The sequence below is a fragment of the Pseudomyrmex gracilis genome, unplaced genomic scaffold, assembly GCF_002006095.1.
Source record: "Pseudomyrmex gracilis isolate BER0280 unplaced genomic scaffold, ASM200609v1 scaffold_67, whole genome shotgun sequence".
Taxonomy (NCBI): Eukaryota; Metazoa; Arthropoda; class Insecta; order Hymenoptera; family Formicidae; genus Pseudomyrmex; species Pseudomyrmex gracilis.
Window position 1 is genome coordinate 591567 of NW_018020651.1, and position 16202 is coordinate 607768.

The following is a 16202-nucleotide window of genomic DNA, read 5'->3' on the forward strand; positions in this document are numbered from 1 at the left end:
GAAGATCGTCGTACAAGAGAGTCGTACATACATATATATACGATGAATGACAAAAGAAAAGACGAGAGAAGGAGAGACGTAGAAAGAGGGAAGAAAAAAAAACGAAAGGCGTCAGGATGCTCGCGTCGATGAGCCCTTTTTTGAATTGATCGGCATTTGAATAAATTCACCTGCGCGACCTTTGAGAGGAATTGCGTCACAAGATACAAGCGCGCGTTCAGCAAATCGATCGTTTGAGAAACGTCGGACGGAATATATAACGAGGCGATGTTTGAAATAAAACACTCTTACTTTCATCATCGAGAGAACTCGCATAGGGAATTATAAAAAAAACCCACGCTTGTGGTTTTAAAAAATTGCAAGCCGTCTTGTTAATATTAGAACGCGAGGACCGATCGATTCCGGTCGTACGAAGCGGCTGGATCGATTAAATTGCAGAAATTTTTCTCGACCAAAATGGTCGGCATTGCCTTATTCGGCGTCGAGCGTTGAAATCCTCGCAGGGTTGAAACCACGTAACTGAAATCTCAGCATCCAGACCCTCTTGCTCTCCTCTCTTTCTCCCTTCTCGCCCTTCTTTCCCTTCTCTTTCTCGCACGCGCGAGCGACGCCGCGGTCGCTCCGGACTCGTTTCTGCGCTCGTATTTCCCTCCCCTTTTTCATCCCCTGTCAGCGTCGGAGGGTCTGTAGCCGCAGCTGCACAGCTCCTGCGGCCAGGTGTGCTCTTCGCAATGTTGCCGCAAGGGTAAATTCCCCTGCCTCTTCCCCTTCCTCCCCATCCCTCGCCCACCACGCTCGCAGTACCGCTCTTCTCTTCTCGAATAGGTTTCGCTACCGAACCGCGTCCCCTGGATTCGGGCGAGAGACCAATGCCGGGGATTTTGCGCCGGAGCGTCGAAAATATTTTTTCCGCCACAAAGAAACGGGTCCACACGTGTCGCCGCCCGCTCAGAGGGTTTTTTCCTCAAATAATATTCTTAGACTCTCTCGGCGTTAAACCATCGGACGGACGAAACTCACGACGGACGACCGACGGTTATTCGAAACGTTCGCAGTGTCGTATTACGCACACGCCTTACTCCTCTTCTTTTGCCAAGTATATATTTACAACCACTGTTACTCTCTGCAAAATTATTGTTTTAAACTACAGAGCACATTAATTGATATGATTATTGATTTAATAGAAAAGTAAACAAAGCGCGCGTGTGTATCGATTAATTAATGTTTTTAATGAAACAGAGCAGCGAAGGACGCGCGAAGTAAGATCAATATTTTCCGATACTCGACAGAGAGTCGAGTTATCGCGAATGCGTGTCGCGTTACATTTGTGTGCAATTCCATTTTATATCAACTCTGTTTTACAACTTTAATTCTGTTCCCCGATACAAACTTATCGCGATTTGATTCATTCGGAAATACCGATAAAGATCGCAATCAACAACTTATCGCTACGCGCAATTTAAAAACCATTTCGTATTATCTAAAAATTCTCTCTCGACGATCGGTGAGGAAGAGGGGAAAAGGTCTGTCTATCTTTGACGATTTATACATCGATGTCAAGCTTGTCTACAACGTAATTATGCGTCATATCTCGACTTATCTCGCTTCCTTATCTCGCGTTAGTTTACAACGCGTGCGTGTGTGTGTGCGCGCGCGCGGAATATGCGCATTTCGATTGGCGCTCTAGCTCGTTCAATCGGCGGCGCGCGCTGCTAGATTTTGGTTCGCCGTGATGAAATGTATTTTTATTGCAGGACGTGTGTACACGACCGGCAGATAGGAAATTGCGGAAACCAGAGACCGACGATGTCTCGATAAGAGCGGCGACGGGCTACGCTCTCATTGCCTCAATTTCCACTTCCACTTCCACTTCCGGTCGCGATCGCTTTTTCCCATCGGCCGAGCCTAAAAAAAACCAGCGTCACGAACCCCGCGCGAGCCCCGTGCGCGTCACGCTCGCTCGCCATTGTCATTCAGTGAAAAGTGGCGCAATAAAACTGGCCGATGCGCGAGCCGCCAAATAGGATACGCGCGAATTTTTTCTAAAAAGCATCTTCGACCGGGCATTTCGGTACCTGTCGTGGATATTAAGTCGTGGAACAAACTTCTCGTAACGAATTGCGATTATAGAAACGTTTCACTTTCGCAATTTGTCGAAATGGATTGTCTCGCACTTTTGTTAAAGAGAAAATTTATATAAAACTTATATATAAACATGTGTAATATATAATATATAATAGGTATGCTATATGTATAATATAAAATGTTACAATATTATATATTACATTTATTATAATATGTAACTTATATTACAATATATATTATATTTATATTACACATTATATTATATTATATAAATATGAATCGCATAATTTATGTAAAAATAAGTAATTTATTAAACGAGTTGTGTGAGTTTGAACGTGATTTCATTTGAAAACAAACGTTCGGAAAACTCGATACGCAATGTTCTTTCGCTTTAAATTTGTTTTTTTGACGAAGTAAATTAGACTTTACTCTTTCAATGTCTCTCGCTAACGGAAATACATGCCAGCGCAAACGAATCTGACCGATGGACCTACCGCGGAACACAGATAGAGCACGGGGGGGAACGAAGAAGGATCCATGGATCCATGGATTCGAGGCGTCAGGACGCTCGGCTGAGCGTGTATCCCACCTGAATACCGGAAACCAGGGGGGTACCCCCTGACGACGAGGGAAGGGAGAGGGGGAGAGGGGAGAGAGCGAGAGATATAGCAAGTCTACCGGAACACCGGAACCGGAAGGGTGCGGAATCTACGCGGGCGGGCAAACGCGACGTGTTGGAGAGAACGCGAAGCGGCCCCGCGCTGATTTCATCCGCTGATGAGAGACCGGCTCGTTGACTTTATAAATGTTGTTATATTAGAAATCGCTTGTCGGAACGGACGTTTATATTATTTCCTCGCGGAACCACGATCCCGTGTAGATGCGGAAAGTTTTATAAATTATATCGCGATAAACTATATTTGCAACTAAACTACTTTGCGCAAAATGTGTAAATTATTATTTTAGTAATTCTTATATGCGCATGTGCATTTCGCTCGCACAAAGATGTTAATTATCAAATAATGTTTAATGATTCATATGGAATATCAAATTTCGAAGATTTGTGCGCGAACGACGACGCACACGAGTCGGCACATGCAGCAAACGTTACTTAGCGCTTGCAGTCGTGCCACTTTTGCATATCGCAATTTTTTTCATTCACCTTGACATATAAATACATACATACATACGTTCGAGTTATATCGCTTACAAATGATCCGGCCGGGCGAAGGTGGCCTCCCGTTTCTCCGGACGAATCCGGAGGCACGCGAGCTTGTTTTGACACACGTAAGCGTCTCTTTTTGCCGCGCCGGCCAAGGTGAGTCTCTCGCGGATCTCTCTCGTCAAAGGGTTGCTTTTGTAACGTGTGCGAACGATGACTAATGAGCCGAGGTGGTTTAAACAAAACGGCGGTGTATCGGCCCCGAACAAAATTGCCCGCGAGCAACCTACCGCGTTGCGACCGGTGCGCCTAAACAAGAGGCCGCCATTAGGCCAAATGACTCGAGGCAGCTAGCCACTCGTGATTAAAAGGGCGATTTGTTACGCGGATACCGACGCCCGGCATCGCGGCGACGTGAGCCCCCCTTCCCCGATCCGAGTTTTCAAAACCGTTCTCTCTCGTTCGCTCGCGCCGTTTCGTCTTCGCGCTTCTTTGTTTTTTTTCCTTTCGCGTTTTATTGTTCTCGACTTGAACTCTCGGGCGAGCGCGCGAGACCGTCGGATATTTCATTTCAGCTACGGCGCGTTCCACGAAATTTGGCTTGCAATGTGCTCGATATAGCAGTTTCGCAGTAGCTTCTGCGATTCGCGCAGCAATTAAAGCGGCTCATTATTTCCGTTGTTATTTCCGTAACACACCTACCGTCGTATTAGGTATAGTTTTTTTCCCTTGTCATCGGTTGCAAACACACAGTTCAAATTAACTCGTCTGTTATCCTAAAAAAAAAAAAAAAAAAAAATGGTTCTTTGTTTTCTATTTTCAAGATTTTGTTTTTAATTATGAGAGATTATATATATATATATATATATATATATATATATATATATATATATATATATATATATATATATAAGAGAATCCGCGTATTAAGTTATCAAATAAAATTCAACTCTCACCGTATACGATAATAACGTTACGACGAGAATTCGCATGCGCGCCCGAAGGTTGTCGACAGGACGACCGTCTCGACGAGTTAACGAGGGGCTACGCGCCATTACAATTACAATCGTCATAAATATTTAAATAATGCTCGTTCACCCTGATTTATGCGCGCAATGCCGGTCTGAAATCCCGTCGGATGTGACCCTACATGTCGGCATGGGAATTTCGACGGCGGCAGGTGGAGCATAATTAAAGTCGCGTTCCCCGTTTATGGGAAATCCGTGAACGAAGCACCTGCCAAAACGGCGGCCGATCGGGGTTGGGACACGTGAACGACGTGATTTCGCTTCGACATTTAATAACGCCGACGTTATGGGAACCCGGCCACGGAACACTGGAACAACCACTCCCGTTAAAGTACTGTGATTACGCGACGGGGGACACGGTATTTGCGCATTTTCCCTGTGAGTCTTAAACGTCGAATAAGATCGTTCGAAGACCGCGAGCGATCGTCGATGGCACGAGCGATCGGTTTTTTTTTTATCTTTTAAGTGATACGATCTTTGACGAACGATGATTCGCATGGTAATAAATGAAAATAATCGCATTTTGCTATTGTACGTGGAGCGATTGAATTAAATATCCGAAACGGATATTTCCATAGATCCAAAAATAACGGCAGCAGACAACATCACGTTGCTGTTGTTGACAAGTTTCATCCTTTGAAAAAACAAATGTCAAAAACGCTGTTTCATTATTGCACATAGTGTCTATGTAAAGCTCGCCAAGTATAGCCGTTTATATGGCGCATTGATGACTTAATAATAGTAACTATTATAATAATACTATTATGATAAATGTTATATACTAAATAGTAATAATACTATTATAATAATACTATTATAATAATACTATAATAATAATAAATATTAGTAGGTTAATAACAATGATAACGATAATAATGATGATAACAATAATGATAATTATAACTTTATTAAGCACACGATTACAATATACCTAAGCCCAATGCTATAAAATAATTTAAATATAAAATTAGAAAATTTTTTTGGCCGTTGCGGTAGTTGAAATACGAACTAGTTGAAATATGAACTTATCCAACAAATTGTTTCGAACAAATTAATTGTCTTTCATATTACATTGAGAGCTGAAAAATGATAGCAAAAAAGTAAATTTACCGCTTGTTTATTTGCAAAAAATTGAAGGTGCAATTTCGACAAATCGTTTATCTTGAGGTACTCGAATTAGTTTGAAATTTATGGATGATGTACAAAGCGTAAAATTTCCTGTCCGCGGGTCGTCCTAATCGAAAATGGCAAATTTCCAATCTCCTATAGCTTTGATCGATGACATCCGTACCAAGAAAGCCGAACGAGGCTCCGCTCGTCCCGTAGTAGACGAGTAGTAGTTTCGGGGGTGAGATTGCCATGTCACCTTGACAAATGGTTTGAGAAAATACGCAAAAGTGACCTGCAGTATAGTGTCTTGGAAATTTTAGTTCCTTTTACTCATTCTCTTTCTTGCTCACCTGAATAGGTTTACAGTAATTTCCGGAATATGTGTATTTTCTTTTTTTTTTCGAGACAAATGTAAGACAAATCGCTTTGTGAAACGAAAATTTATATAAAGTACATATATTTTAATATTTTATATATAATTTATTTCAACATCATACATCTATATACTTATTTTAATAATATATAAATGTAAAATGTGATCTAATTTCATATTTTTATCTATTTTTCGATTTATTTATTTACCCGGATGTGTGATAATGTTCTCGTTGTATTAGCTGCGAAATCAGAATCAAACAAGTCACATCTTGCTATCATGTCCAAAAATAGATCGAAAGCCATGTCTGCCTATTAATCCGAATACCTGCCGCTGGGTTACGCTCTACTTGAGAAAGGAATGTGCGGTCGTCATTCAGCACACACACACACACACACACACAATATGTCATCGTGGCAATAGCCGTATAGACTTCACGGCGACCGCAACTTTGCCAATTACGATAAGGCAATCGCTCGATTGCTGATAAAGAAATGATCAAACAATTATTTCACTATAAAAATAAACAAAATCTTAATGATTTATTTTTCTCTCAGAATATTTTTAATTCCACACGCGTCGATTAGACGTAATTTAATCAGTCAAATATAAAACCTGTCTAATAATAAGCTTCACTTCCACGTGTCACGTGTCATCGATACCTATTCAAGCAGACCGTGTCAAAGTTGCAACGCGATTCAATTTATGTAAATTTCATGTTTCGTATCAAGCTACCGCGGCAATTCTCTCGGATTACGAGAGAGAGAGGCATGAGGAGCGTTGCGTTACAAAATTTCCGCGAATGCAAGTGCATCGCGATGCTTCAGCGCCTTTTCACATTCCGTGGCGCAATGCAATACACACGACGAAACAGTCGGGTAACGTTATTATTCTCGTCGTAGAATTTATCGTAGCTGATAATCGCCACAAACTTCCACCGATACTTTCGGGACCTTGCGGGAGCATCGCTCGCGGCGGCGATTTGTAACAACCTCCCGTAACAATTCGTCGTGCTTTTTTTTATTGCATACCACGGCATTTTCACGGTGAATAGAGTTGCTGTGCTGTCGCCGCCGCGATTTTTCTTTCTGAAATCGAACCAAGCGCTTTTCGCTAGACAATCTCGGCTCCCGCATTTTTTACCGCATTTTTGTCGACAATCGAATCGGTCGGAGCCAGACTTTTCACTCTCTGTCTTCCGATCTCCGGCAAACACAACCGACCTCTAACACGGGAAGGGGGGGAGGGAGGGCGGAATCTGCTCGTCCCCGAACGACCATATTGCGCCGACCAAAAATCACATTCCTATCCGACCGACCCTTCGAATTATAACGTCGACGGGCACTGCGGCGAATTCACATTCCCACACATATGCACGCGCGCGCGCGCGTGGGGGGTGTGTTCCGTACACGCAAACGACACGCATGAATGCCTAATGCCTGCGGACAGTGATTTCCACCCTCGACGAGAAAGCGCGTCTCTCTTCGTCCCCCGCTCGTTCGATTTGCCCGCTCAGTCCTCCACCCCTTTCCGCGAGCAGATGGGGTTCTCACGATTCAACCCCACGGCGTGTACCGCACCTACGGCATTGACGATGTCGCTCGTAATCGCCGCGGTGCATCGCCGTGATAATGCCCGCTGTCACAACACGCAAACACACGCACACCGCGCGATATTCCGATTAAGAAATCAAGAGATTAACCGTGACTTTTGGATATATATATATATAACGCGTTCCGTTTCATTAGAGATATTATTCGGGCTGCACGCATATTATTGTATATATACACACACGCGCGACCTGCGGATTCCGCGGAGGAAATCCTTTGTGTGAACGAACGTATTTAAAGCGTTCAGATGTAAAACCGTGACAAGAAGCTTCGTAACGCGATTACGACAATAGATATCGGCGAGTCCGTTTGACGCAACGCAATGCAAGTTCTTGAATCACAACGGTGTGACAATAAGATTCACACAAGTCCATTCAAACGTGTAAACAACAAGGATTTAATACGTATTTATTTATTTTTAATATTTTTAACATACGAAATATCTCTCTCGTGTTTATTGGCGAATCATTATTAATCCCCTCTATTTTATTTGATATTATTATATTTTATATATCTCCTCCGCAAATGTAATTTATATTCATCTCCGCGCGAGTACGGCAATTACGTTCCGGGCGCGTAAAAATGTTTTTCTCCTGTGGCTCTGTCAGCGGCATCGATACAACTCGATAAAGCGCCGATACGAAAGCGGCGCGTCCTCTCATCGAAAAGAACGGCCAATAAATTCCCGACGGGATAATGTATCGATGCCGCGCGACATAGCGCCAGAGAGAAAAACAGACAGAGAGTTTTGTTATTACGCGCGCGTGTTGCAAATAAACGTATCGACATCACGCTCCGCCAAGTCCTCCCGGTCGCGGGTACAACAAACCACGGGTCTAACTTGTCACCATCGACTGCCGCCCTGTGCGCGTTCGTTACGCGCGTATATTATTCATCCCGCGTGTCGACTACGCGTTGAGACGATAATGGCCGGTTGTCGCTCGTCTATCTTTACTGACGTCACTGTTAACAGGTTGCGCGACGCGCGGACGCGGATGATGAAAATACCGCCGACTGCCGCCGCCGCCGCCGCCTCGTCGTCGAGCTCGTTAACTCGTTTTCTTCGCGCTAAAGGAAATATATTTCGCGCCGCGAGTGCGAAATTGCGAGAGAGAGACAATTGCGCGTTCTCGTCGTTAATTAAAAGCTATTAAAGCGAAAATTATTTCTATATGTTTTATGGCAATACCTAAACGTTGCGTTTGATTGATGCGAGTATAACTTGGGTTTTACTGATGAAGTTTTGTACGTGTGTGTTTTAGGTTGGATAGCGACAGAAAGATGATCAATGCAGAACCTAATTTCTCGGAGGTGCGAGCTTGGTAAGTAACAATCAAAATTGCGTTTGTCTCGTTAAAGTGGTGAGGTGGAATGGGCAGGTGATGGGGGATATAGAATGCAGGTTTTGAGGGTGTGATTGCAACAAAACTATTCTTCACTGTTAAAAACTATTTACCGGTGCGGGGTGTGTGTGTACGCGCGATCTCTCTGCGAAGCTTTTAATTATTTCAACTTAAACACAGAGCGTCAAACAGCGGGAACACATTTTCGTAACAACGAACATCGAATTTTCTTGCGTGCGTATTTCTATCCTATCTCCTCTCCTCTCTCTCTTTCTCTCTTTTCTTCTCTATATCTATGTATCTATCTATTTTTATTCTCGTTATTTTCCCTTAATTGCAGAGTAATTTACTCCCAACTCCGATTGACATGTTTACAACAAAACGAATCAAAAAACTCGCCGCGCTTTGCGCGAACAGGTAACAAGACGCGGCCGACCGACCAAACTCGGAGAATAAAATACACAAATATTTGAGTGTTTAATTTGAATCTTGCTTTGGGGTCGGAGCACACAGAGAGACGGCAACTGGAGGGTTAATAATGAAATGTCGCATTGTCGCCGGAGGGGGTCGTAACTTTTTCTTGCTCTTTCTTTTTCGCGCGCGTGATTTCTCTCTCTCTCTCTCTCTCTCTCTCTCTCTCTTTCTAGAATGATTTTATTGCGCGTAGCATATTGTCGCGACATGCCATTGTCGTACCTGTGTATAAGATCGCAAAGAGCTCGTCTCTCTCTTTTTTTCCCCCTCTCACCCACCCGTAACGCCGCGTTTTCTCGCCTCTGTGTTAATTTATAACGAGCTCTACAAACGCGCCCCCGAATCGCGCGGCTAATTCGGTCGCGCGTCGGACGCGAGATACCGCGAAAAGTGCGTGCACACTTGTGCGCTTGAACCTTTTTACGAGTGTTTAAGTCGGAAAAGCAAGCAGTACCCTCGAAAAGTATTACGCGCAACGAATTCTTTTCACGTGCTTACCGCGGGAGATGAAACACGTTTTGAAGTTTTATTTTTGCACAGCTACAATGGGAAACGAAAAGAAATTTGATATGACGTATCTAATTTTTCTTTTGCGAAAGCTCTTCGATGATTTACGACGCGAAATAACGACGTTTCAAATAAAATAATTTGAAACGATAATCAACGTCTCGCGCGAGAAAAACGCGCGCGAGATAAATTTTTCATTTTTCTCTCGCTAAACAGAAGATATCAACGAAAAGATATCGACACTCGTCGAGGATTCGGTGTTCCGTGTGATACGGAAATGTACTTTCGGCCAGAAGAGAGCGATTTATCTGCAATTGTGATGGGGGGGGGGGGGTTTTCTTGGGACATTAGCGACGCGATCACCACCGGCGGATGGGATCGCGCGGTATGAGGGAGAGAGGTGAGAGACGCGTCTTAATGCGATTAAGGTCGTTATCAGATGTCGCTTCCACTTTTCTTGCGCGGTGACGTCGACGGTGCTCGTTTGTCATCGCACCGACGTCGTCACGGGGGGTTGCGGGATTTACTTCCGCCTTTCCCCCTTTTCGCGCCCTCTCGACGGTTTCCCGCCGTCGATTTCTTCGTCATGATTCGAGCGTGCGACGTGCGTCCGCGCAAGATGAATGTATTTTGTCCTGACGGACAAAAACCACACACCACACATATATATATACACGCGAGACGATGTTTGGGTAATTAATTCAAGCGTCGCGCATCTTGACAACCATCATTGATTCCCGTGATAAATCATTCGAAGATTGTTTTTACTTTCTAATATTTATTACTTCACAATTTTAATGACAAAACAATTTATTTAGAAGTTGCATTATGCATAAACAAATATAATTCGTATATTTAGTGCGAGATTATTTTTAATTATTTAATAACAGGTATCATACGATAAGCGTTTTGATTATAAATATAAAAACCATTAATTTAATGCCATGATTTTTTAAACAAATCACTTTGAAAGCTGATGTTCCTACTTGAGAAAGGTAGCGAACTCGCGTGTTTGTTCATCGTCAGAAGGCGTTCCGTGAGCGAGCGGGTTAAATGTACTTCGAATTAGTTCACAACTGACACCAGCGGATTCGTGATGGAAAGGGAAAATAATGACAGCGTTTAGAGAATAAATTCTCAAATCGTAGACCGCGCCGAGAGAGAGAAGGAGAGAGAGAGAGATAGAGCTCGCGTGCCGCACGCAGGTCTCAAATACGTACACGTCAGAAAGAGCATCCGAGGATTCGTTAAGACCAACCGTTAACGCCTTTCGCCACGACCCTCGATGGCCTACGGCCGTTTTAGTGTCGCATTAGCGGCAAAAGCGGAGAAAAATTGTTGCGCGCCTTCAGAACGATGAGGAAGAACACCCTATATCGTATATAGGCTCTGATGTTAAAGAAAAAAAAGGGGGGAAAGTAATGGAGAGATAGAAAGAGTGTGTCGTAAAACAGGGAGAAAAAAATGAAATAAATGAGAGAAAAAGAGGGGGAGAGAAAGAGAGAGGGAGAGAGAGAGAGAGACAGTATGCAAGTCTTTGTGGTCATTTGTAGGTGTGTCCAAAGATAGGGATGATTAGAAGCTACACCCTCGCACTAAGAACATGAACGCAACTCCCCGGGAAAATGACGGGAAATTCATAGAATTGCTTAGCAGACTCCGCGGTCGTTCGTTTATTTTAGGGGCGACGGCACGACGGAAGTCATTAGGCCGTCGTCAAGAGATTGCCCCCTTCGGAGTGAAGACAGTAATCCTAATTAATAATTAATTACGTCGGGAAAACCGCTTCTCTCCCTTCATTCTTCTTGACCGGAGGATAATGCTCGATTGGATTCTTCCTGCCGGCAGCGCGATTTCCCGATACGATTCACCGACCATTTCCGCAGATTTATGGCGATCGGGCAGCGCTATAAATCTGTTTAACGTCTTACGTTAGCCGCGTTTTCCCTTTGTTAGGGAAAGCATCAGAGCGTTAAAGCCCGCTAATTAATTCACATTACTCTGCCATCTCGCTTAATGCTAACGATGTGTAATGTATATATATCATGCAATTCTCAACGTCTAATTGTAAAACTGCTATTTATTTATTTATGCTTATTTATTTATTTATTTAGATAAGTATGAATTTTATAACACAATACTTTGCGCAAAACCCGAACACTTTTTCTTTGATGATGATGTATAAGTGGCAATTATTTTTATAACTTATTTATATCTCTGTTTTTTATCGTTAACATACGTTGTGCGTGCGGTTGACAAACAATCTCTCGATCTTATTTTGTTGTAAAATTTTGCATTCTTTGTTGTTTTTTTTTTTTCGCACTTTTTTTTTATCGCAGCTTCGAAAGTTTAATATTTCGAAACGTAGGTACGTAGGGTTTATCCCTCTCCGATGAGAGACACGCTCGTGTATCTTTTTCCACGCGGAAGCGATCATCGGCAGTAAATTCCCACGTGAATGGAATGCCCACATAACGTTGGACGTTCGGTGGCGATCAAAATAAATAACTATCCCGGCGCTTCCTGGAGTCCAGAAGTACGGTGGTTTAGCTGGCGTCCATGAAAAAAAAAAAAAAAAAAGTCAATCTGGAAGGAGCGACTGTACTGGAAGAAGTTGACCAAGTTTTACGAGGGTCGATCGGGGGAGAGGGGAAAAAAGCGAGAGAGAGGAAAAAAAAAGTCTCGAAACTCGATTCGGCTTGGTGGGCGCATGAGAGATCGTGCACGCCCAAACGCGTGTCTATGTATGTCGTTACATAGTTACACTCGCGTCTCGATCTTTCCCAGTTTGTCAACGGCGACCCTTCGGTGTCGCTTACGAGACAGCAAATTTGTCTCAGATAAGCAAAACAAACAACACGCAGCAGTTGGCCGCCATCGCAGTCGCTGTCTCCGCCCTCCAGAGATCTCTTTTTCATACATTTTACTTCGTACTTTCTCTCTCCGACAAAAGAAACCGCGATTTCTTCCGCAGACAGTAATTTACGGTACACACGCAAATGTACGAACACGAGTTATTGTTAACATTAACTTTACTAGATTTTACCAAAGAGAGGTATTATTTTCTTTTAACTCGTGCCACTTTTTTCAGTGTTTTTTTTTTTTTTTTTTTTTTTTTGAGAAAAGTATTGGAATATCCCAGAATTGTTTAATTTTGAAGACGCATGCGCGCGGCAATATATACTTTTTGTTTTTTGTTTTTATAAATAAAGAGTGCGGCAAACGTTATTGGAGTTTCCGAACATTTCGTATAAAAAAAAAAAAACCGCAGCTATTAACGATGCATCCTGTCCATGGTCACCGAGTTATGAATCGATTCCGCGAATGCCGTGTTTCGACTACTTTCTCGCACATTTCGAGAGACCCCGCACTAGGGATTTGCATATATTATAGTTTATCCTTCTGAGAACGTGTTCGTCTTCGAGATGCATGCGCGTTTGCGAATGCTCTCGCTCCTCCGAATTTTTGAACAGTATCTCTCAGTGGCAACCTTATTATGGTCATTTGTGCTCATTTAAACGCAGCCCTGCGGCACGACGAATTGTTGCAAAAAAAAAAAACTAAAAAAAAAAAAACTAATTCACCTTCTTTCCCCCGCTGACACATAGTATCGTCGCTGGCCAATTTTGTCCGTTTCTTCTGAAATCACACCAAATGAGAATTAATCAGGAAATAAGACCTCGCAAAAACACACACTCAGCTCGACTCGGGGAAAGGGTTAAATTTCTTCTATCCAGCTCGGACACGCGATACACCTGTTTTCTTTCTTTCCGCGCGATTATAGTGAATAATACGCAAAAGTGGGGGAAAGATTGAAGATTGTACAACGTATTGTGTATAATAATGCAAACTCATTGACCCTCATTACGAAGATGAGAGTTTAGATGTGCGACAGATGAGATGGTTAGATATCGAAAAGCGACGGGGTTACATCTGATGATGTCGCATCGAAATCTGTTCTTTAACACGCTCCCGAACTCCTTTAACAGACGCGTTGGGTCTCTAATGGACACGTTGGACACAAGCTTGTCGTCTTATCGGTCTCACCATCGGTCCTATATCTTCACGGTGGAAACTGAATCCGAGTCCTTGTCGTTCTTTTTGCTGCGCTCAGAGAAGAGAAGAAGACAACCATAAAATTTGCCGATAGTTAATTTAATAATGTCGAGGACGTCAAGTACAAGATTTCGAACCGTCGTCGGGTGTTTCGATATGTTGTGTATTGACAGCATCGCGTCGGAAACGTTTACGCAACGAAAGGGCGCGATTCTATGAACCTCTGTGCTCTCTCGAACACCCGAATGAGATTTTAATACGCTTTCCGAAGAGGCGCATGTTAAACCGTGACGGCGCGAACGCGCGATCGAGAAAGGATTACGACATTCGGCGCGATTATGACGAAAGAGATCGAGAGAGACGGAAGAGAGAAAGAGAGAGAGAGAGGGAGAGGGAGGGAGAGCTAACTGCGTATCGAGATTCGTCTCGGCGGGATACTTTGCCGGGGTAGGTCGGATCGTAAGGGCAGCTGTGCAAAAAAGAAGGGATTTCAGACTCCAGCTGCGTTGCTCTACGAGGGGGGATTGTCAGGAATGCCACTGAAGGATCCGTAGGGTACGTAGTGGCACGTGGAAGGAAGGTTCGATCGAAACTTTACGTTCAATCAAGGTTGCTGCGCAATGTATATGAGCCTGCGCGAGAGAAAGAGAGAGAGAGACTCGGTCGAACTGTGCGTAAATATAAAGGGTAACATTTTGACGTGTCGATCATTTTTTTTAAAGAAACATATTCAGTTCATAATCCTTCTCTCTCTCTCTCTCTCTCTCCCTCTTTCTTTGAAGGATTATAAGTATAGTACCCGACAAAATACATTACAACCTTTAAATAGTTTTATATAAAATAACAAAAAACTCTTAGACTTTTAAATGTCTGAACAACATTTGGTCTTTGTATTGGTTACGCGATTTTTGAACTCGATTCTTCAGAGAAGTGAAGAACTCGAACGACTGATAAAAATATTGTGAACGTGAAATATTAGATAACGAGCGGCGTATAAATTGATTCGGTCACGGTCCGAAATTGTGAGTATTTCTAGGTCGCGGGATTTTTCCTGATCTCCCTCGAGGGTTTCCTCCTCGTTGGACAAGACAATGCGCGAAAAGTGATGCGGAATGATCGGGAGACGATGTAAATGGGGCGACATCGGCGAAAGAGTCTCCTCCTCGCGTTCCGTTCGCCACGATACAATGCGTGTATATATTTGCGAGAGCGGCCCTCGGGGGTGGGTTTGCCGTGGGGTAAACATCGTGTAACCACCGGGGAAAACACAGGGGGTGAGCTCTCGATCCCGCGCGTCCGTTCGTGCTTGCATACGATTCTATAAATATTTTATTGGCTCGTCATTCGACTTTATTGCGCCGCACGATCGAATGACACGCCGGATTAGACGGCAGTTATTTTCGTGATACAAGCGAGAAGAGTCATACTGATTTATCACCTTCGACGATTTCTAGCCAGATAATCTGTTGATGCCGCGCTGTAACGTCGTAGCGTTTATACACTCGTATTATTATTTTTAATTGTTGCATCACGCGAGATTGGGAAATTTTCAATTTGTAATTTATTTGTTATAAGATTGAATAAAATGTCATTTTTTTTATGACACGAAGAGTCATAATCTTACGTGTTAAAAAGCAAACGCCACGTCGACTCAACGAAAATGTCACACATTTTCGTGAAAATCGTCAATAAATTTTTTTCGAACACTCCGGAAATTGGAAACACAAGGTTAATCTTTTTCGTCTGAAATACATGCGTACCTAACGCTGCGAGATTTGTTGTTTTAAGAAAGAACCTGTGTCGGAAATTTCAAAGTATACCGTAACATTTCGATTTTCCGAAACATCACCGGCCTCGTCGCTGTGGTCGCGTCTACGTTCCCGCAAGGAAGCAATATTTTTCACAACACGACACAACGAGCCGGGAGAAAGAACGATCGGCATCCGAGCGTCTCTCGCTCGCTCGCGCGCCCGGCGAGCATCTCGTTCTCGCGCTTAATTAAGCCGAGCCACTTAGTACCGGTGAATGCTCTTTGATTGGCAGACGAGGTGCCTGACGATAACCGAAGCTGACAGGGCCAGGTACGCCGCGCCTATTCGCGCCTATGGTCCTCGCGAGCAAGCGGAGTCGGCCACTCAGTCAACATCAGGCGAATGCTGAGTTATGTCGAGGGTCCAAGTTCTTTTAAACTCGCCAATAAATCGGGGCCCCGTCTCCATCGCCGCGTTACCGGCTGTTCTTCGATTCTCTCGCTATCCTTCGTACGCATCCCCCGTCGTCGTCGTCTCTCTCTCTCCCCCGCCGCGCGTTATACGACCGCCGAACGCGCGGCTCTCCCTCCGGTAGTCGGTTGTAGTCTTCTTATTCTTCACCACAAGGTGTGCGCGCGCGTCGTCTCCTCTTGCGCGCCACCGCGCGCGTTTCTCCTTCGCCTCGTCTTCAGGTAGCGCGAAA

General features: G+C 43.7%; 1 protein-coding gene across 3 annotated transcripts in view; it reads left to right on the plus strand.

The window, feature by feature from the left end:
- Window positions 1-16202, plus strand: part of LOC109854486 (transcription factor Sox-3-A-like) — a 277431-nt gene that overhangs the window by 231294 nt on the left and 29935 nt on the right. For 2 of the 3 annotated variants that reach the window (XM_020427600.1, XM_020427601.1), the window contains exon 2: window positions 8631-8690. In XM_020427600.1, coding sequence (XP_020283189.1) covers window positions 8631-8690 — 60 coding nt within the window. Of the gene's footprint in view, window positions 1-8630; window positions 8692-16202 lie in introns of those variants that run through there. The other variant, XR_002250222.1, reaches the window with a different exon arrangement.